The sequence below is a fragment of the Heliangelus exortis genome, chromosome 9 (assembly GCF_036169615.1).
Source record: "Heliangelus exortis chromosome 9, bHelExo1.hap1, whole genome shotgun sequence".
Classification (NCBI taxonomy): Eukaryota; Metazoa; Chordata; class Aves; order Apodiformes; family Trochilidae; genus Heliangelus; species Heliangelus exortis.
Window position 1 is genome coordinate 16,665,535 of NC_092430.1, and position 22,996 is coordinate 16,688,530.

A 22,996-nucleotide genomic window follows, 5' to 3' on the forward strand; every position below is an offset into this window, starting at 1 on the left:
TGTTGGTGGTTTCTTTGTACGCAACTTACTTTTCTTCAAATCCTTTTTTCAGAAATGTTGAACCCTGATCACTGATGTTACATTATAACCCTTGTAACAGTTATTGACAAAATTCACAATTCCCAGATCTTGTTAGGTGTGAAAGATGACACCTTGAAAAGTGAGCAATGGGAAATTACTTATTTAGTACTCTAATAAGTTTAAACTTTATGTTAATCTTACTTTTCTCTCACGTTGCTTGTATTTTAAGCATAATTCTAATCCAAGGGCAGTTGTTACATGTGCATACAAGGCACCAACACAATGTAAAGCTACATTATTAATTTTAGAGGTCTTGTCTAGGAATAAAACTAAACTCTCTTCTGACTTCTGCACACTTTATGGGTAGCGAGCAAGCACACTCACTTGTGAAGGGAGTGAAGGGAGAATCTTTTCAATACAATACTGTCTGCCTTGTTTACTAGTGGAAGGTTGCTGTGATCCAGACTGTGTACATATTTGGTGAACAACTGCCACTGTTTTTCTTTTCAAGGATTCTTGGACAGTGGATTTAAGGACAAGATTGGAAGAGTTTCTGTCTCTGAATCTGAAAGCCAGACAGACTCCCCGACTTCTCACTTTATTTGTATCCTTTTGAGGGAACACTTTGAAGATAATTAAAATTATTATAAAGAGGCAGTATTATTTATTGGAAGTGTGCTGCTAAGATATATTGCCGGATAGCAGTAACGTTGCAGTGCAGTGTTTTTATGATAGGAAACATTGTTTATAGTCCACATTTGAAAAACTCTTTTGAAAAAGCAATGTAAAGACAATATATAGGTGCATATGAACCTGCATATTTATCGTACGACTGTTCTTTGCTCTCCTTTATAAAGTAGAGGATTCTCCAAGGCACTGACCCTAACTGCCTTATTTTTTAGCATTTGTAAAGCTGTTTATCTTTTCAATTAGCCATTTCAGGAACTTTTTCCTGGGAAACATTTCATGAACGTTTTCAGGGCTCTTAAGGGTTCTAGAAATTATTGATTTACTAAATGGCTTGTGCTTCTGTGTGTATTGTTTTTCTAACAATATTGTTTAAGTTATATTGTCAGGTCTGATTTGCAAATTAACTGTGCAAATTACTTCAAATGAAATTTTCTTGGTTTTTGGTCAATACAGTTAAGGGCAAGGTAGAGAAAACTGAATGGAGCTTTTTTTTTTTTTTTTAACAGAAGTTGAAAGACCTTTTCCTGCTTTATCTTAATTGAATCTAAAGCCACATCTTGCTATTGTCATATTGAATGATGTTCTGGGAATTATATTTCTTCTGTTATGTTCCCGTTCATGTGCCAGGATGGGGAGCAGAGATCAAAACACTGTTTTCATTCCCATATTACAGATGCTTGTGTGTGAGTCTGGCATAGAAGTTGTAGAAAACTTTCTTTCATATCTCTTTATGGAGTAATGGACTGGATCCTAACTGAGCCCTGACTACTTTTGGGATATAAAATATATTTGCCCTAAAACATTTGCATATATTTTATATAAAATTGGTGGTTTGATTTTAAATTCAGTGTTGTTACATTTAGACTGGAGTTCCTGTATCTTACACTTCAGGGCTGGATGTAGTAGCTTTAAAGGTCAGCAAAAAGTCTTAATCCACCACACAACATGGTACATTGTGCACTTATGAGAGTTTTATGTATTTATAATTGATTAGTTTGCTCTTGTATTCCTGTTAAGCATCAGGTATTCACTGTTGTGAAATATAGGAGCATTTGGTTGGCTTTGCCAGAATGAGAACTGTTGAATTTCTCATTCTGTGTCTCTGGAGCAAACACATCCTGAAAGGATGCCCATTTTCCTCAACTGCAGCTGTTTGTACAACAGAAGGAGAATGGACAATGCAACAAAGGTAAGTAGTGAGATTTCTCTTCTGATTTTTAAGTTGATGAGTATTAATACAACAAGTTTAATTAATTAATGAAAATTAATTAATACAGGATTCCCCACATTTCTCTCTGCTAAAGATGGTTACCCTTATGCCAGCTGCCATGGCACAGCAGAGGTTCATGCAGGGGAACAAATGCCAAGGGACAGTTTTTAAATAACTGCACATAAGTCATCCAGAGCTTGTTTATCATAGCTGCAAGGTATTTCATGCTGAGAGCTTTTGTAAACACAGAGCATAACTGTGTGGCACAACTTTGTACTGCTTAGGAGTCTCCAAATGAAGGTCCTGAGGATTTCTGCTTTCATCATTTATGTTTCCTAATACTTCTGTGTTACAGGAACAAGTGCTCTACATCTTTATGGAAAGAGATAGTTCATCATAAAAGAGGATAATTGTTTCCGTAAAGACTGTGGTCAAAGTCTGTAATAAATGGATTAGGAGCTGTTTTTCTAGTTTCCAATTATGCATCTTAGCTACTTTGCTTTTCTTCCTCTGGGTCTCTTTGGACATAAACTGTGCTCTACTCTGTGAAAACTGCTAAATCTGTGAAAAGGAATCCTACTTTTGTCTGAAAGTCTGAGTCAAGCTGATTCCTGCCCATTGTTTTAACAGAAAGTCCTATGGTAAATATTCGATCTCCTTGCAGATGGCAGAATGCCATTTTTACAACACTAGAGCAATACTGGCTTCCCAGGAAACTTAATTTAAAACACATAAACATCAGCAGTAACAATAGAATTATTGTGCCTCCTTTCATAGTTTTGTTCAGTCATGAAGATATGCACCTTGGTATGCAGCTCCAGACTCTGTGCCTGACTTCCATGGAGAATGTTAATTTGGCTGGTTCAGAGACTGGGATGGAGGATACAGATTTGGTGCTTGGTTTCTTTCATCTCCGAAGTAATTGAACCAGAAGGAACAAAATGCATCAGTAATATAACTTCTTTTAAAAAATAAGAATTTGGACAGAAAGAAACAATTGAGTTATTTTTAAGAAATTGAAGATACTAGAAGTAATGAGTACTGTAGCTTATCATCAGCTGATAAATGATGGATGCACCTGAAAAATTTTGTTTAGAAGTAGAAAATTCCCTGTGACTTAGAAAAATATTTTAATAGCAGATGAGGAACTGAATAACATGCATGTTGGGTGGTTTTTTCCTATGAGTAGTACCATTTTCTTTAAAAGATAGAAGACTTAGTATTTACTTTGAAATAAGCAAAGTGCTGCATAACCTAAATATCAGTGCTCTATTTCTATAAATTAAATGGAGAAAACACCCAGGCTCACAGTGTGATCTAACAGACACTGGCATGAATCTCTGTGTGCTGTCATTCTCCTCTTGTGTTGTATTAGTTATGAAGTGGCAGCTTGATCTTTCCAGTTGCTCCATGTGATAATCTTTTTTACCCTCTGTTAGTTTAGTGAATGTGGAAGATAGTGGATGAAACTCACCTCTAGGTAGAGAGTTCAGTTAACCCAAGTATGAGCTGCATTTTGTTGTAAATTCTTCTGATTCAGTGCCCTCAGCCTCATATTATCTCTGATGGCATGGAACTTCTTAACAAAACTTAAAACAGTACCCTCTCAGAAAAGTATTCAGGGATGTACATGGTCTAAGAGCTGGTGCTGTAACTGAAGCAATTGGTTCTTTGGGGAATTAAGGCAAAATAAATACTTGCTTCTGTTGCAATGCAGTTAAATCACACAGTAATGTGGAATTATCTTTGCAGTAAAATTCCACCAGTTTGATAAAAGTAACTCCAACAGTTGAAGCTGTTTTTTCAGAGCAGTAAAAATGTTTGCAAGTTCTTTTGTCCTTTGAAAAGGCAATGTTATTTCATTTCTGTTATTCTCCTGACAGAAACGTTGCAAAATCTTCATCAGCAGCTGGTGGAATCTGAGCACAGGACCATGACCTACCTGAAACGCTTTAACAAAGTGCGGTCTGACTACCATAATCTCATTGGAGTCACTGCAGAGCTGGTGGATTCCTTGGAGGCCACAGTCAGTGGCAAGATGGTAAGAGAGAATTCAGGTAATTCCACCCTCAGCCCCAGAAAAGACAGAGAGCATGCCCCTAAAATGAGAACTAAGTGTAGGTATGAGCATAGCTGTCAGTACTGTGTCTCTTTACCAATGAAGCACAGCACTTTGGATTATTTTTTCTGTTGTCTTGTGATTTAGTATAAAGGAATTTCAAAAGATGAGTTGAATTGTGCCGGCTTAGAAACCTATAAGAAACTATCATCATGTCACAAGACATCTCGAGCCTCTTGTGAGAGTCCACTTTTGAGCTTTGGCATTAGCAGTGATTAGAGGGCATCTCTCTGATTACTGTCTGCTGTCCAGCCTATCAGAGGTTGTTGTATATTTTAAGTTACACGGTGGTGAAAACCATCTTCTCATCCAGAATTTTGGTGAGGAAAAGCTTTGGTCTGTGTTCTGTTAAGCTGAACTTGTTAATTTAATTAGTAAATGGAACTGTGGTAGGAGCGAATGAGTTACACTGTTAGAAACAGGCCACACATACCAAACTGGAGAAGGTACAGCTTTCTTACGGGTATTTTTTACACAGAGATGATTTTATGCTTCATCTTTTGTGCTCTCTTCTCTGTGAGCATATCTCTATAGTAGAACTTCTGCATAACTTGAAGGTTCTTAGGGCAGATGTTAGTGAGCTCTAGATTCTTTTCACGGAGCTGTGCATTGTTAGCAGGGAGAATGACCTAGGAGTCCTGCTTGCAAGTCAGTATGGACCTTCCTTCTGTCATCAGTGTGAACATCTTGTACTTTGTGTACTCTCCATCTGGGATCAGTGTGCTCACCTGGTCACTGCAGGGAAGAATTTGCCTGTAGGCATGAATTTTGCTTTGCAGGAGATTAGGAAAGGTATCTGCTCACATGAGCTTCGATAACTATAAGAAATACATAGTAATTAATTTGCTGCCTCCCATTGCACACTTCAGTGCTCTCCATGGTGATATCCTCTTCGCTTCTGTGGTGGAGGAACCCGGCACTAATTATCTGTTTTTGTGGATGCTTCAATTCCTGTCTAAGCCCTGTGCTGAGCAGTCACTTGATCCTTCCCGAGTGTGTCCAGCTGAGGGCGCTCTTTTGTCATGAATGTCGGTTTCTGTCATTTCTGAATCCGGAGTTGGATGCTCGAAAAAATAATATTGAAGTCTCATCATTATGAACATGAAGGGTTTTATTGTCTCACTGTAGATCTGAGAATATTGGAAGCATCCCTGTTCACATTCTTGTATTCTCATCCCTCTCACCTCTGTTGTACAAAACCGTTGTGTTAAGTTCTGCCCTTTAGCGAGAGAACACATCAGCATAGCATTGTGTAATTCTAAAAAATAAAACTGGTTCATATGTACTGAGAACTTAACTTTATATTGAGGAAAATCTGTATGCAAGCACAGGTGTGAAAAATTCTGGTTTTCTTCTAGACTCTCTAAGAGTATTTCGTGTTAGTCTTGTGAATAGCATAAGTCTTCCTAGATGAAGAGAGTTTACAGTGTTCTTAATTTCTGAACATAACTGTGGTTGCAGTTCATTGTGCTTGCACCAATGAATTTCAGGTGTGTGATTTCTTTCTCTCTTGGAAAAAAAAACACTAAAACCCAAACCTCACACCTTGAGCATAGTAACACTTGTGTATTAGAAAGTGTAAGTTTTATATAATCCTGTTCTTTCTTTGTTTCCTACTTTTTAGATCACACCAGAATATCTTCAAACTGTTTGTGTTCGCTTGTTTAGCAATCAGATGAGACAAAGTATAGCACATAGTATTGACTTCACCAGGCCTGGAACTGTAAGTATTAATGTTTAGGTTTTTTACAAAACTGTCTCAAAAGACAGCTCCACTTAAGATACATATTGAACAACAAATGCAAGATACTAAAACATAATGTATCCAAGCTTTTAAAAGGAGGATGGTAATCTGAAAGGTTTTGTTGACCTCAAATGCTGGTGAATGACATAGTTACACAGTCATAGCTGTGTGTCATTCATTCTGTTGTTACAGTAACAGTAAGCTGTGTATCAGTTAAAATGCTAACTGAATATTTTAAAAAAACAAAAGCGAACCCTAAAACCAGTGTTCTAAGTGTTTGTAGCCAGTTTAATTTACCTAAAAAGAGGTGGTAGTGTTGCTCAGTCTGGACACATGATCTGTTCCATTCTGTTGTCAGTGATGCCCTGGTAGCCCTAGTGAATTGGCTTAGCCAGCCACAGGGGAAACATCAGACAGGATCCTGAGAACAAATGAGGAAAGGAAGAGAAAGGGAGGATTTTCCTTTTTTTATAAAAAAGCTAGCTCTTAGATGGGCAGGTAGATGATACACCTAAGCTGGCTTGTTGATTAACATGATGGTCTTTAACCCATATCTAAGGATCTTTGATATTAGTAATCATCTTTGGGTGCCTAGGGTTTTTTCCTTTCCATTCCACTATCCTCTTCTTCTTTTCAGGTGCCTGTAGTATACCTAGATGCTTGTGCCCACTAATGTTCTGCTCTATCTCTTCTATCTAAATGGAGAGGGAGGTGCCTTTTTTTCAGCAGCAAAAACAGCTTCTGGTAGTTTTTAGTGTCTGTGCCTGGGGATGTGAAATTTTAAATGACACGTTGATAGTGTAAGAGGTGCTCAGTGGTACCTTTTTTAATCCCTAGCTTGTTAAAACTTTTCAAATAAGTGTTAACATTAAAACTGCGTTAAAATGTTATAGTATTAAAATACTGTGTGCCAGTGGTGTACAGAAACAAGCCAAAGTCATGAATTGTGCTTATTTTTTCTGTGGCAGACGTTCATGTCATTCATGTAGCAGGAGGACTTTGTGAAGTGTCAAAGGAAAAGCAGTAGATAAGATTCTTGCTCCTTATTCTAGCCAGTGTTTCTAATAACTATGATGCTATGGGTACATTGTGTTCCTCTTGAAAATCTGTTATGGAAAGATGAAGAGATAATAAAAATGTTCCTTTCCTATGTGCTATTTTCAGAGATAAATATTACTCCTCATTGTTCTTCAAGCTGTTTTAAATGCCCTTGCTTCCATGCTAATGGTCAGAATTCCTTTCTCTGATTTGCCATGTGTTTAGAATGTACACTCTTAGTAGCTTTTGCAGGTTGCATATCTCAGAGTTTCGGGAAGGAACCAGAGTCTGTCTGCTACCTCAGCACCAGGGTCTATCTGTAACTTCTCTCCTAACAGATTTACACCATGCCTGTTGTGCATGGTTATGCCTTATCCCACCCCATGCTGTACACCTTCCCTCCCATCTCCTAATCAACAATTTTCAGGGGTCTTCCCTCTTTCCTTGCCAATGGCTTTCTGAGATAACACTTCATCACAGAATCACAGAATTATTGGGGTTGGAAGGGACCTCTAGAGATCATCTTGTCCAACTCCCCCACTAAAGCAGGATCACCCAGAGCACGTAACACAGGACGGCATCCAGGTGGGTTTTGAGTGTCTCCAGGGAAGATGTGTATCCCAGTGGTCTTCAGCATTTTTACCATCTGATGTTGGGGTTATGTGTCTCCCAAATCCCCTTTTCTGGATTGAGATCATCCATTATGCACAGCCACATGCCCTCTTCTATCTGTTCCTGGTCTCTGCTTGCATCAAGGCTTCTCTTTTTCTCCTTTGCTTTCAAGTTGCTCCATTTGGCCAGGGTTCTACTCTTACTATTTTTCTTTCTATCACAACTTGATCCTCTGATCTCTTAAACCATTTTGGGAACGGGGCAGAGTGAAGAGTGTCGTCCTTACACAATGGATGTGTACCCAATGGATTGTTTCTTTATCTTCACTGCAGTGAGTGCAGAAGTGGCTGAAGCTGTGTCGTCACTGATAAAAGTTGGGTGGATTATTGCTAGACTGCCTGTGTCTTTCTGTGCCTCTATCACATACCACTATTTTAGCATAAATATCTATCCTTGTATGGTTTAGCCTTTCAGCTATAAGCATCAGTTTCCTTTTCTGTGGAAAAAAGACTTTTAAGAACAATAAGGGATCACTGAATAAGCGGGTAATCAGCAGTAAAAATGCAGTTATTTCAGCCAGAATCTCTGCCACTGGAGGTTTTTAAGAACAAGGTAGACCATTTAGCAGGAGTGGTTGACTGCTTTTCCTGGATGATTTAGGTGACCACTCAAAATCTCTTGCAGCCATACTTCCTCTGTTTTCTTCTACTGCAACATGATTGTTGATCTTACACATCATGTTTATTTAGTCTTGCTTCTCTAAAAGTGTTTCTAAAAGCATTTCTGCTCTGCAAGTGCCCTTGCCACTGTACTTATGCCATTATGGTTGCTTTAGCACAGTACCCTGCTATGTAAATAGGTCAGAGAATGAGGATTTGGTGGTGGTGGATTTTTTGCCCTCCTGGAAGTCAATTTTAGCTTCCCTTTTGTCCCAAATTAGACAGGTTAAGCTCAGCAAAACTGTGTTCTTCTGGCACAGTTGTATCTATTTTTATACTAGACTAACTATTTCTGTGTGACTTCATGTCTTCTTTACCCACACTTTTGGAGGCAGTTGCTGTGCCAGCAACATTCTCTAGTGAAGGACCAGGACAGCTATAGCACTGACACTGCTTAGATTAAGGGTTTCTTGACTGGTTTAGGTCACTCCTTTACAGTGAAGTTACAGTAGCTGCTGTGGCTGAAATCTAATGTTTCTATAAGCAGACCCACACGCTCAGGCTGTCTGAGGCATTAGCCAAGTGGTGGAGGGCGAATTACAGTCTTCAACTGAAGACATTCACTACATCATAACCAGATTTTCTTGTCGTATTTTTTCTCCACATTTGATTCATCCTATTTTCTAATTTATTTTCCACTCAGAGTTCTGGTTTTTTCTACATGAACAGCAAACATGTAGAAACACACAAATAAGTATATAAGAAGAAAAAATACGTATAGGCTATCTTCTTAGAAGAAAAATGATAGTCCTTCCTCATCATCCCAAAACACTTCTATGTATTCTCTCACTTCTAACTACTCCCTCACTCTGTTGATCTAGGAAGCCAGATGAGATGAACTAAAAGCCAAATTCTGACTTTGCCAGTAGGCCACTGAGGCATCTTCTTACTTCTACTTCTTCAAGGATTCCAAGTACCTCATTGTTAGATACGTAGATGTTTTTGTTCAGTCCTTAATTGGTTTCAGGTTTTCACATAAATTTTGGAATAAAGCTGGAGGCATCATGACCCAGACTAAGTAGTAGCATGAGTTTGCAGCATCTGTGCTTGATTTGTCTTGGAAGGTCCCTTCACTTTTTGTTCTATTTAGACACACTAGGGTGTGGTCTTCCCAGCTTCTCTATTTTACAAAACTCCTTCAGCTCTAAGGGGCAGTCACCTGTGTAATTGCAGAGGGAAGAGACTAGCGGAGGGGCATCTCCTTTTCTCATTCTTACCAATAGGTCACTATATGGGCAAGACTAGTGAGATGTTTAAACAAGTCCAAAAAGTCCATGTCTAAAGATATTTGGCAGGCATTAAATATGGTGGTTTATCGGTTTCCTTCCCGACTTAGTTTTGAGTATTCAGAATCTGACCCTATCTCACTGACATCACCAATGTCAGGACCAGACCCTTAAATAAATTAGTCTTGGTGAATCAGTGTCTCTAAATAGATGAGTAGAAGAGAATCATTAGCAAGGAAATTACTTTTTTTGTTGCACTGACATACAACCTTAATATACCCCATTTTTTCTTTGGGGATGAGTGAATGTGCATTACAAACCATGAAAAAAAGAAGTGCTTCAGTTCACAGTCAGCTTCACTGGCACAGCTCAGGGAACAATCCAGGCCTGGGAGCAGCTTCTGAGAGAAGCAAATGTAATCATACCCACAAAATTTTACTTATCAAAGACTTCTGGTGTTGGCTGTTGCTTTGTGCTCTCTCGTAAGCTGGCTTGGATCTTGTTCTTCTGCAGAGCCATTTCATGCCTTTTGGTTGCAGTTGGGAGATGTTTCAAGGCTCTTCTAAAGCCCTCTTTTACTATAATACCAGAAGTCTTTTTCTAGCTGCACTTCTATGTTACTGTCATTTTCCATCATAACATTTGATGTGCATGGTCCTGAATCAAGAGATACGAAACCTGAAAGAATTATAAAAGTGAAATGTCTGGATGTAAGAGTAGGAGCTCAGAGCACCAGGTCTGACAAGTTGAGGTAACATTAATCTGAAGATTTAATCAGATTCCTAACTTCTAATGTTTGTTTGGACATGGAACTGATGTGGGTAATGGTAAACTTGATGAGAATAATTTTAGATGCAGTGATCTGTCACAGTCCCTTGTATCTTTAATACTCTTGAGGTAACTTGAGTTTTGTTTTACTTTTTTTTTTTTTTTCTTTTTTTTTTTTTCTTTTTTTTTTTTCTTTTTTTTTTTTCTTTTTAATAGTGATTTGTATGAAGCATGGGTGGTAATTTCCGGATGTCTGCAATTTTCTGTTTAACACAGGTCATGAAGCCAAGGGGATTCTGGCTTCTTTATCACTGAAGTGTGATTCATTCCCCATCAAAAGTAGCTCTTAAGCATAGGTACAGCTCTTAAACTCATTAACAGATTTTCTGATTCAAGTAAAATGTTAATCTTTCTAGAATTTGTTGGATTAGGGATAATGCAATACAATCCTCCAAATTTCAGATTAAAGGGAAAACAAGAACTGTTTTTTCAGGTGCAGTCTCTGTCAATAGTCAAGAGGAGTGTTGATGTCCGCAGAATATTCCTGTGACTAGAAAGCAGTATAGTTGTTTGCAAATACTGCTCCTGTGCTGTGGAATAGAATAAGTGCCCATTATGTTTTTACTGCTATTCAGTCTGATTATATTTACTGTAGCTACAATTAGTTGAATTAATGTCCCTTACAAGATTTAGGTCTCTTTTGGTGCTACTCTTGAAGCTGTGGAGAAATTACTTTTTTAGTTCTGTCACTAGACAAAAGGACAAGCTCTTTTGCAAAGTTAAGCTGTCATTTACAAGCTGTAAGCAAGGATGATTTTTTTAAACTTTCTGGTCTGTGCCTTTTTTTCTCAAACATGCTTTTTACTGCAAATATTAACATCTCAGCAAGATGTAATAGTTGTGGCAGATACTCTGTTTCTTACTTGTGAATGTATTTTCTGCATAAGAAGACTGTATGAAACTTAGGAGACAGGGTAACAGAAGTTAGGGTTTTTTTTATTGCTCTGAACTATTAGAGTGGATTCACCAAACATGTGAATGCATGCTCCTTCATTTAAAAATAATATGCACATTACAGCAAACACCATCTACCCCAAGCAACCTTTTCTCAGGATGAAACATTTCAGTCTTCTCCATCCCTGTCCACAGGATGATTCCGGTTAGCTCCTGGATTTGCTCATTTACTTTTCTCTGTTGATGTTGTCCATTGTCTTAATTTTAATGTTAAAATGTCTTCACCAGGACCTTTCTATGTGTGTATGTGTAGCACTATGGAAGTTAAAATACTCATTCACATCAGGGAATTTTCAGTGTGATGATAAAAAACCCCAATAATGTCAGATATTTAAATCTTGTTTAAGAATAGAAAGAACTTTATTTTCTGCCCACAGTGAGCAGTGGCAAGTTTCTTACACCTTCTGTATAAAGCTGCATGTCTGTTAAAGTAGAAACTGCTTAATACTGTGTTTGTGTGCTTATTCATCTGCACAAATATGTCTTCTAAAGTTAATTGTTGTCAGATTTGCACAAAAAGAAGCAGAATAATCAACGTTGGCCTTATTTCATTGTGTTGAACTGTGTACTTCTATTTTAAATTAGTACTGCTCTTTTTACATATAAAACTGTACTAAGTTATATTTTAGCCTAACTAAAGAGAAGATGGCATAATTTGTACTAAACTACTCAAACCATGAATTATCATAAGTTTTTATTTAAGTAACTAAATCTTAAGTTTCCTTCCAGAGAAGAAAACTTTATTAATTTATCATTTGGAGCCTTTTGGGATGAGGAATTGATAACATTGCTAAAACACCTTGTCTCAGCTTTTGCTGTGTACTGATGAGAAACTCCAACCAAAGCAAATATGGAGAATACTTGCAGCTAATTTTGCCAGAGCTGAGATCTTTTGATCAATATCATGATCATTAGTACCTCTCCCTTAGCTGCTTCAGTGCTGTGAATAATAGAAGTCATATATTCCCATAAATGTGTTGGTGCTTTGTACCTACCTATTCTGACAGACGGTTATAATGGAATAATGTGCAGACTGGGTATATTTGCTGTTTGTTGAAAGCAGAATGTATAATGTAAATTTAAATTACATGTAAACTCATGAGAGAGACAGTGATATCAGTCCTGAAACATACAAGTATATGGATTGGGAGAAGGTGCTTACACTTTTTAAAGCTAATAGTCTTTTCATTTTTAGCTAATTTTGATTTGTTGAGTTTTAGGGTTTTTTAGAACTGTGCATTTCTCTGTAATTTATTTCTCTTAACTTGTTTTTTTTATTCTTCTTTGTTTTATTGTGTGCCTGTTTGCCCATAAAGGGATATTACTCTATGAGCCCTTGTGATGACGGATATGTAAGTGTCTATATCTTTATATCCTTTCACATTGCCTGCTGCAGTCTGTCATAGTCTATATTTCTTTTCCTTTCAAAATGTGTAACAATATTCTGTGCATATTAACTTGTCTTGACATTAACTGTACGGTTTATAAAGAGCAAAAAAATGTGCAAGGCTTGGAATATCTGCATGGCGAAGGGAATAGAAGTTCTTAAGGAACTTCATGGCTTCATAATACATGTAACACAGCATGTCAGGAAAAGAGCAGCTTTGCCCACAATTTTGACATGAAACACAGCTTCTTTATAAGATTCCAAAACTGCTTATTTCTTCCAATGAACATCATTATAGATAGAGTATGATGCCTCTGATGTGTGCCACTAGGCGCTGATCCCACAACACCTTTGAGGAAGCAGATCTTAAGATAGTGCAGTGAATTGACTTGTGCTCTTCAGAGGTGCATCTTACTTTAGTCAATTTTTCAATTTTTTAAGTGAATCTTTCTCTCTGTAGTAAAGCTTATCAAATTGTCTCCTACAATTAAAATGGATCCTCTTGGTAACTGAAAAAACCCAGTGCTATTACTCCCTGTGACTTCTGTAACTCAGATGGAAGTTTTTATTCTGGCAATATTACAAGTACACCATAAGTATCTAATTTTGCTCATAGTGCATTCTTTGCAAAGAGAGGAAATTAGTTTACTTCTGAGTAACTTGGGATGTGGTCAAGTCATAGAAGTGATTGACACCAATTCTGAAAAAATGTCATTCATTATTCTACTTTAAAATACTGCATATATATTTTTATCAGCTTTGTTTGGATATAACAGTATTTCTCCTTTCAATAAAAATGGTATTTTTTTCCCATATTCTTCATCTGCAATTTCAGTAACCCCCTTAAGCACTGAACATTCCATGTTCTGTTTTGAGAAATAGTCACAGATTTACTGAATGCAATGAACTATTCCTTCTTTTTATCTTGACAGAAATTGCTATTCACATTCACCTGTGGTAAAAGATCACCTGTATCAACCTGTTCCTGTTGATGATCATAATGAGTGGCCATAATGGACACATTTTGCTTGACATTTAGCATTGTGTTCCCACTCAAAATGGTCTGCTTTGAGACTGAGAAAAGCTCATTACAGATGAGAAATTATTAATTAAATTATCTTCGCTAAAGAAAAATTTTGTTCTTGTACAAGTAGCTTTAGTCAAATGTAACTTTATACAATGTAGAATACAATAACTTATAATGCAGGGTTGCTTATAAAATTTTTATAAAGCTGTCCAACTCTAATTCTGAGTTATTGATTGAATACATAGAAAACGTTCAGCCTCCCTTCACTTTTTATATAATATTTTATACTTTTTCTGACATTTTATCTTGTCATTACATTGTCACATAGTAGTACAGTGTGACTTCACGTATACTTCATATGTCTTAACCCATTTTATACGCCAAGTGGAAAGTTTCCATAGTAGCATATCTCTTGTTTAAGTAAAGAAAAAAGAATTAATTTTAAATGTTTACAGATCTTCTTATGAATTAAATTTTCATAGCATTGTAGACCTGCCAGGTTACGCAAGGTCAGAGTCAAGCCCAACATTGGCTGCACGTAGCAGTGTTGTTATTAGCATGTAACAAATGAGCTTAATATATATTAATGAGTTCTAATGCTATATACAAATTTGATCAAACTTTGGTTTTACTTTTCACATACCTTTGAATATTAATTCTGAATCTGCATTGGATTTACATTGAATTCTTATAGCACATTTTCAGAGTGGTAGCTGAGGACAGGATCTGGCTTTCAGCTTTAGCCTTTAGCATATTATGAGTACATACATCAAATAGCAAAGTAGTTTGTTTGAATACAGGGCTACGGTATTTGATAAAATCAACTGTGGTTTTGGCTTGCACATGAAATGCATCTGTTTTCTTTTATAAATATTGATTTTATTTTTCTTTCCCCTTTGAACTTCTTCATTCTATTCTATGCTGTTTGTATTCATGCCTGGCTTCATTCAAAAATGAAGGGCTGCCATCTGTGGCTAATCTGCTAATCTGCATTGTGACAGAATTACTTGACTTAAAATGGCACCTGGTTTGGCTTTGGCAAGAACCAACACAAACATAAGTCATGCCCCCATGATCCTAGCAGAGTGAGCTATGCTTGAGCTGTTGTTTTCTTGTGTTTGATTCTTTTCCTTTCCTTAAGACACAGTTTCTGCATGTGTTCCAGTTATGACAAATGGTTCTGTCTCAAGATTGGTTTTGCATGAAAATTATTTTGTTCAAGATTAAGGTGTTGAATGTTGGGAGTCATGTATTGTGTTCTTCACACTCTTGTTCACTGGCAGTTTAAGGAATATTGTTACTCAAAAGGTTGAATTAATATCTAAACTGTTCCAGGAAAGGTAAGAATGGGGAAAGGGCTTAGAAAAAAATATCGAGGCCATAAATGCTTTTTAACCCAAAAAAACTGGTAGTAAAGAGGAGCTATGTACATTTTGCTCATGGATACATCATCTAATGGTTCATATAATGAATGTGTAACAGGGAAGTTACCTCTCAGCAGTACCTTTGACCCTGTGTTTCAGTCTGTAGCCTTGGGTTCACCACCTGGAGACTAATGTTTCTATAACCTTATAAAAACACTACAAATTTACTTTCAATAGAGTGCTTTGAGGACTATAAATGCACAGTTCTGATGGTTGTACTTCCTCTTGTCCAGTTACTTAAAAGCAGTTTTTATGAATAAGTTCCAACTTTCCAGCATCCAGATTCTCTCTCCACAACACTGTGAAGTTGGAGTGCTTGCACAGTTGCGAGAGAAACAAGAAGATAAAAGTTTAGTATTTAGATTTGAAAATGAACAGCAGGAAAGAGAAGAAGAGGCCTGTGAGATCAAAAAACCAGAAGGCTGAAGTGGGCTCTCTTTTGCCCACTTTCAGACTTCAATGTTAACTTTCCCCTCAGTTAAAAATAGCCCTTTGTTCCTAAAAATAACTTTAAAAGACTTCGTGATTTTATGTGTACCTGCAACATAGAAATCCATTTTTAAAAGCATATGGCTAAAGTTTTGCAAAGACCTTAAAAAGAGTTCTATTAATTTGGTGGTAGAACAGGTTTTTGTTCCTAAGAATCTCTTGGTTTTGCCTTGCATGGTAACATTGTATTGTGAGGGGTGAAGGCTGGTTGAGCTGGCATTCCCACCAGAAGTAATGCGTGTGGAAGCCTGGCTTTGGATCCCCTGTGTACAGAGATAATGGTAAAGACAATGACCTTTTTGCACAGGCTAGATTATATGTTTTAAATTAAGCCAGTGTGCAGATGTAATTAAGCCCAAGAGCTGATTTGTAGAACCCAGCTGTATTTGAGGTGTGGTTTTCCTTTGTTAAAGCTAATGCACAAGTCATGAACAGGAGCTAAACAGTTTTTTGGGGTTAGGTTCTGTAAAGAGAATAAACTAGGTAAATATCCTGAGATTGGGACATCTCAGATGCATATTGAAGAGGAGAAATTGAAAGAAACAAACAAATACTACCTAGTGAAATGCCAAAGGATGTCAAGTGTATTTGCTTTGGTGTATTTGCTTCCCTGCCAGGGAATTTGTAAAGCGCATTTACCCTTCCCAGCTTGTGAGAAAGGCTGGCGTGGTAGTAGAGCTCTGAGGGTTCATGCCATGTGTCTTTCCTCTTTAAAAACATGAATAAAAAGGTTGAAAGTTGAGAGTCTGTGGAAGGAGTGTAGTCTGGATGTAAACTGTGGGATCAGCCCTCCCACAGTGGTACTGTATATGGATCACTTATTTGGAAATTAAACTGAGTGTATGTCAGAAGACCCATTTAGCAACAGATTGAGAGTATCCCTCAGCAGGGATCGTGGCTGTGAGCTTCACAGAGTGCCTCAGCTGTCTGACACAAAGTACTGCAGATCCAGAAATCATAGCCCTCTGAGCCACAGGAGAGTTGCTGGGTTGCCTGGCTGGCAAAAAGTACCCTATGAAGAAATATAATTCTCTAGCAGTATTCTACTGCAGTCCCTGTTATTATAAAATTACTTAAAATAGAGGCCTAAACAAATTCCAAAATACTTGTAAAGAAAAACACTTGTACTAGAGTTATTGCTATACTGTGTCAGGTGCTAACTTATTTTGCAGAATTATTCTTTCATAATCAAATACTAAATCTCTTGGGTTTCTGTTTATGGTGGCTGTGCCATGTGCATTCAGTTGTTTAATTACAAAACAATAATTTTTATGTCTTGCTTGCACGCTGCCATGCTGTGGTAGATTTCAGGAACCAGCTTGTTCAAGAGACTGATGCCTGTACCTGCTTTCCAGATGAGAAAAATTGAGGCCCAGAGGTGGGAAATGACATGTTTAAATTCAGTCTTCTGGCAGTAGCTAAATCAGGACTAGAAGTGTATCTTGAGGCCCAAGCCAATGACTTACTCGGAATGCCATAATGGACAGATACAGATTAGCTTCTTACTTATGGCTAATGCAGTCATATAGATGGAGGTGAAAAAATGCATTCTGTGTCTGTAACATAGTTTGTATTCTTCCTGCTTATCCGTGGTGTTGACCATAATCAGTCGGATTCAGGAATGAAGGTGTAGTAAAGGACAAAGTAACCCTGAAAAACTCTTCCCGTTTCTGTTTTGCTCATTGAACCTGACATAATATAAACTCTGCATCCTTATTGATTTCCCAGAAACACCAAAAACCTGAGAGAGCTTCCTCCTCTCAAGGGGTCAAGACTGCTAAACTTGGTTCTGATCAGGAAAGTGTGTACTGAACAAGGTTTTCCATTGGTGGTCCTGCCCTTGGGGCTCCAGTGTAGGGTCTGCCTCATCAGCTGGTGCTTTTTCTGGTGTAGGTTGACTGCTCAGCCAAAGTGTACTAAATGCTTTTCTGTGCTCCATCTGCCAGCTTAAAAAGTAATTTGGCAATTAATGGGACTTTGGGCATGCTGGATCTGAATAATTTTTTAAAATCTGAATGTTTTTCCAGTTGAATTTTCTGTAGTTTGAAAGTTATAAAAGCCTGCAAAATCTTACACTTGCAAAAAAGTTTTATTTGTGTGGAAGGGTGATGCATGTAACTTTACTGATTATATATCCTTTACTTAGATTTTGGCTGGAGCACATGTTTTTCTTTCTAAGGAAGTAAAAGGACTTTGCTGAGCTGCTGGAAGCTTCTATATACATTAATTTACTCCTCATGACTTGTTCCAGTTCTTTTCTCACTATTGTTCTTTGTGTGATCATCTTCAAGAGCTCTGTCATTTCTTTTGTTTTAACATACTATAGTAATTTTCCCCCATTTCCCTTAATGGACGAGAGTGCTAAGGAAGGTAACAGAAATAATTTGTGATTTCACTACTCACAAGGTTATAAGTTTTTGACTGTGTAACAGTTTTGTTTAAATAGAAGTTAACTTTTTGTATTTATCAAAAAATTCTGAGAAAAGTCAATACAAACAAATGAGGGGAAAACAGTTTAGATGGATGTGAAACTTTGAAAAAACTTCCTCTTGTGCAAAATAAACTGTGATTTTTGAACTGTGATTTGTAACCTGTCAAGACAGGTTAATTTGAAGTTTATGACCTCATTGTTGTGTACAAGTCATTAATTGACTTAAACATTATATAAAACGCTTTCTAATGTGCATATAAGCTTATTTCACGTCTAAGAGAGGAGTTCCTTGTATTAGGAAGGATACATAGCCATGAGGTGGTATATTCAGGAATATTTCAGCTGATGTAATTCAATATTCTCTATGGTATTTTGTGGGTGTTTTTTGTCTCCTAAATCCCTCAGTTATAAATCTGACAATAGACATCAGTTATATAGCTCCCACTGAAAGAGGTTAGGTTAGAAGAGAAGGCAGGTTTTACAGACATAAGTGGTAATGATAGATTTTTTTAGAAAGTGAGTAGAGAGGTCAACACAAAGAGACCACTCTGAATATTCTGTGAATATGACATGTAGTTGATATCAGATGATATGTAGCACTCTTATGCCAGAAATGCTGCTTCTTGGCTCACCTACAATTAGCTCTAGCAAAAGAATATGTCTGAAGCAGAAAACTGTTACATGGAACTCCTATATAGTGTTGATCCTTTTAAGTTTTGACTTCTTCAGCAGTGGTGCCTGCATATGCTCCACGTGACACTGCTTCAGAGAGGAAATATCCAGCCTTAAATTGAACTTATCCTTGGTAGGACGACTGAGAACTTGGATGCTGTTCCAAATTGGTTTTATCCATACCAGAATACATAGTATTTTTTTCCATATTAATAGTTGCATACAGGGTCCTATATTAGTAGCAGCAGACACTCTGATAGTGTTGCAACTAAGAATTATAGCAAATTTGGATTCAGTATATTGTGCTTGGTCTCCAGTGAAATATTGAAACTTTAAGATATGAACATTTTTAAAGTCAATAAAAGTATTTAGCAAGTTTTTAATCTTCCTCCATGGGCTTCAGATGGTTGCTTCTATGTACGTTTTTCCTTTGTCTTTATTTTTTTAAAGTACCTCAAGTAGCTAATTTTTGGAGTATGACAGTGAAGATAATGTATCCATATGATAATAAAAGAGGTTTTTTGCCTGTGAAACACTGTAAGGTAAAAGAAAGATAAACACTGAAGCTGTCTCTTTCTTTAGCTGTGTCTCTATTTTGCAACAAGGGTTTTATAGGAAACAACTGTAGAACCTAAGCAAGAGAATTCTCTGTGGACCTCACTGGTAATACTGTTGGTGTGAAATTTGGATAAATCTTTTGTGATTTCTTTTTTTTTCCTTCTGATTCAGGCTTCCACCATGTTAAGAGCATCTATAGCGCCTGCGTAAGTATTTATTGCTGAGCTTCATTCATATCTGTAGAGAAAAGGAGGGAGGGTAAGATAAGTGGTAGGTTAGGAAGATAGAAGTAAAAAAATTTGAGTGGAATAAATTTAATAGTTAAATAAAGAATTTACTTCAAGCAGTTCTGTTAAATGAAACTTCTATTGCAGTATTAAAACTCAAAATAGCAAGATAGTACTGGTGCATGGGGAGTGGTGCTATATTAAGTATTAAGTTAAGCCTGCATAGTCCATCTTGTAAAAATCCATTTAGCCTCCCATCTTTGCCTTGGAGAAGACCTTTCTGTGTGCTTGAGGGCTTAGAGGTGAAGTTGGAGCTGCAGCTTCTTACTATGTCTGTTTATAACCATGTGCTAAGAGCCACAACCTGCTGCCCTTGTGCCCTTGTGGTCTACACAGGACAAAAAGGGATGTTACTGTACTGTTTTGTGCCACTAAAAAACTCAGATCATCACTTGGCCAGTTGTCAGAGTTCTGTGTCTGCAAGTCATGATGATAAATAAGCTGCACAGAGGGTAAAAAAAAAAATATGTCCAAGTTTTAAAAGTCTGTTGTTCTAACATGGGTATGGTAATAAAAGTAACAAAGGTGTAAAAATGTGGAAGCTCTTTTCCTGAAGCACACTTCCTGTTTTGGCTCTTCTCACCTCAGTAATATCAGCTGCAGAAGAGAGAGTTCTGATTAATGTATTTCCCATCTGTGTTGTAGGAAGATGCAGGATGTGCCATTGTTGCCCTCTTTGGATTATGAGAAGCTGAAGAAAGATTTGATTACCGGGAATGATCGTCTCAAGGCATTCTTACTGCAGGCTCTGCGCTGGGTAAGGGAGGTGGCCTCAGCAGAAAGAGACATAGATCCCTTCTGGAGGGGCCAAGAATTAAGATCCATCTTGTGTGCAAGATGATTGTTTTAGTGGTCAGATGAGCTATATAAGCAACTTTGCTTTTTGATAGTGAAGCTTCCTGAGGTTCTTAAGATGATGAGGAAAGCTCAGGTAGTAGGTTTGTATTTGTAGCAGTACTCTCCCTGTCTGAGGAAGGCTAGATAGGAATTCCTGGGATACCCAGTGAAAGTAAAGTCTAACGAGTTTTCAAGGAAATTGTTGGTTTACACAGTTCCTTTTTCCATGTATTGCCCTATTTTAGATTTATTAAGTATTGCTCTATCAAAGAAATATTTGACTCTAATCACCAGTTTTCCTTTATAATCAAGATATTGACATTCTGTTTGACTCAGAGAATGTAGTGATATTTCAGGAAAAGAAACAGGTGACAACAGGAAGATACATTTTCCTGCTGAAAAGGAAGCTGATGGTTTCAAAGTGACAGACGTGAAAGATGGTAACAGTGGAATTCTGATCAAGCTTCAATGTCCATTTTCACTTTAAAAAAAATATCCGTTGGGCCTGACCAGTGGTGATTCTAGCCCAGTATTCTGTCTCAGCTGTTTTAGAAAAACAACACATCTGTATCTGTTGGACAGGCTTTCTAACTTCATGGGAAGTAATGCTTTATCCTTCCTGTATGGACAGTGATGACAGCTCCCAGGTAATAGTTTTGTAGTGGGTCACTGAGCTGAGGTCAGGTCAGTTCATTTAATTTAATCTCTTTCCCTTAGATCACTGAGGTTGAATTCCTTCTCCCCGTGAGAAAGGATTTCTCAGCTATGGGGTATCAGCACCTTTAAAATCTTCAGTGGTCTCAATTCACATTACCATTTATTTATTTGAGTGGTTTATTTTTGTTTTATTTATTGTAGCGCTTGACAACATCATACCCTGGAGAACAGAGGGACACTGTCCTGCAAGCCTACATCAGTAATGACCTCCTTGACTGCCACAGTGACTGCCAGGTCAGCTGGAAAGCATTTTTCTCCAATTTATATGTAATATTTCTCATTTATTTCCATAAAGGATCATCATATTGTCATTATTTAAGACATCAATATGCATTTGAAGTGTTTTCACTGTGAAGACCTAGTGAAGTTTTTAAAGCAGGCTAACTTTTTTTTTTTCTTGCTTTGGTGAGGTTTTATTGTGTTTACTTTCTGTTTCAGAGAAGTGTTCTCAAATTATTACACTCCAAGAGCGAGGTAGTCAGACAGTATACGGCAAGGCTCATCAATGCTTTTGCTTCACTGGCAGAAGGTAAGAGATTTGCTGCCAAAAAAAGTGGTTTCAAATAAGGCTTATAGGTACCTCTCAAGTGCATGTCTCTGCATGTAGAAATTCAGAGCCTTGGAACCCTATTTGCACCCCTTTTTCTAGGGACTCACCATCTTTTGTTACGTGCATTCAAAACAGTTTTTCAGTATCTGGGAAGTTTTCATTTTTACATTGTATATTCAGCATTTCTTACTTCTTTTGATGATTTTTGGTCTATGTGGGAGTTTACTCAGATGGTGCCTTTAATGCGGTCTTCAGTCTCTTCATGAGTTTAAAAAAAAATCTCCATTAGTGAAGCATCCTGTAGGCTGACCTGCTACTAGAATGCCCTTACACCTTCTTGGTCCTCATCTGAATAAATCCTTCTGCCTCACTGCTGGTTGCTCACATATATATGCATATCCCTGCCTAGCCCAAATTAGTCCTCAGTTTGGTGCCACTTGAGGAGCTAACTGCTTCTAGGAACTGAAATCCCATTCAAAGTCAATAGCAGTAGGATGCCTAACTTTCTTGAGCTCTCTGGACATCTCTCTTCTTTTCCTAGAGTATATAAGACCATGATAGATCAAAAATCTTGTGCTGAAAGAGGGATAGTGGATTTTATATAGTACTAACTTTGCAGGTGGGGTTCTCTTATGCCCCAAGTTGCTGGACTCAGTGCAACAGGTCTGCCAGATAACCCGTTTGTGCAGGTTGGTTTGGGTCTTGGCACAAGATTGTGGCTTGTCAAGAAGAAACTGGGGCCAGTCTTGCTTACTTTTCCAAGGAGAGGGAGCTGTTCTGTCATAAGCTGATATCTCAGCATCTGTTCTTTCATCACTTTTTGCACCAGGTCGTGTCTACCTTTCTCAGAACCCAACGTTGCTGCAAATGCTGGAGGAGAGGCTGAAAGCTGAAGACAAGGATTCCCTTACATGGGAGAATGTTCTGGGGGCTCTGCAGAAATTCAGCCTCAGGTGATGAAAGCACAGCACGTAGTGGTGACAGCAGGAGAGGAAATGCAGGCTAGATAGGCTCTGTTCAGGGAGGAAAGAAGAGCACTTTATTTTCCCATAACAATCATCAGAACCTCAGATGAATGATGAAAACAGTGTCATTTATTATGGAGAACTCAGTTTTGCTAACGGAATTAACTTGATTTCCTACCAGTCAAGACTCAAGTAAATGCACATCTACGGTAGACTTGTGTACTTTGTGGGTATTCCTTAACTCCAAAAAGTGAAAAACTTAATGTAGAAAGTTCTGAAGATCCTACATAGAAAAAAGTTTCATTACATTCCAAAACATGAGGTTTTCACTATCTGTTCTGCAAACATTTTTCAGGGATTTCATCCTCATCCTGTTGATCCTCTTTCCTGGAGCTGTCTATGCGTGGGCTGTCTTGTTTCTTACTTTTGCTTTAGCAATCTGACTCAAATGCCCATCATAAAAGAAATATCATGCAGAAGCAGTAAAGGGC

General features: G+C 37.6%; 1 protein-coding gene across 2 annotated transcripts in view; it reads left to right on the top strand.

Annotated features, from left to right (window-relative positions):
• ARMC9 (armadillo repeat containing 9) overlaps positions 1-22,996 on the top strand; it is a 58,329-nt gene that overhangs the window by 6,145 nt on the left and 29,188 nt on the right. The window contains exons 6-15 of one of the 2 annotated variants that reach the window (XM_071752437.1): positions 533-625; positions 1,876-1,900; positions 3,805-3,962; positions 5,665-5,763; positions 12,478-12,513; positions 19,321-19,355; positions 20,082-20,193; positions 21,132-21,224; positions 21,429-21,519; positions 22,370-22,493. In XM_071752437.1, the coding sequence (XP_071608538.1) occupies positions 533-625; positions 1,876-1,900; positions 3,805-3,962; positions 5,665-5,763; positions 12,478-12,513; positions 19,321-19,355; positions 20,082-20,193; positions 21,132-21,224; positions 21,429-21,519; positions 22,370-22,493 (866 nt within the window). The remainder of the gene's footprint in view (positions 1-532; positions 626-1,875; positions 1,901-3,804; positions 3,963-5,664; positions 5,764-12,477; positions 12,514-19,320; positions 19,356-20,081; positions 20,194-21,131; positions 21,225-21,428; positions 21,520-22,369; positions 22,494-22,996) is intronic. The other variant, XM_071752438.1, reaches the window with a different exon arrangement.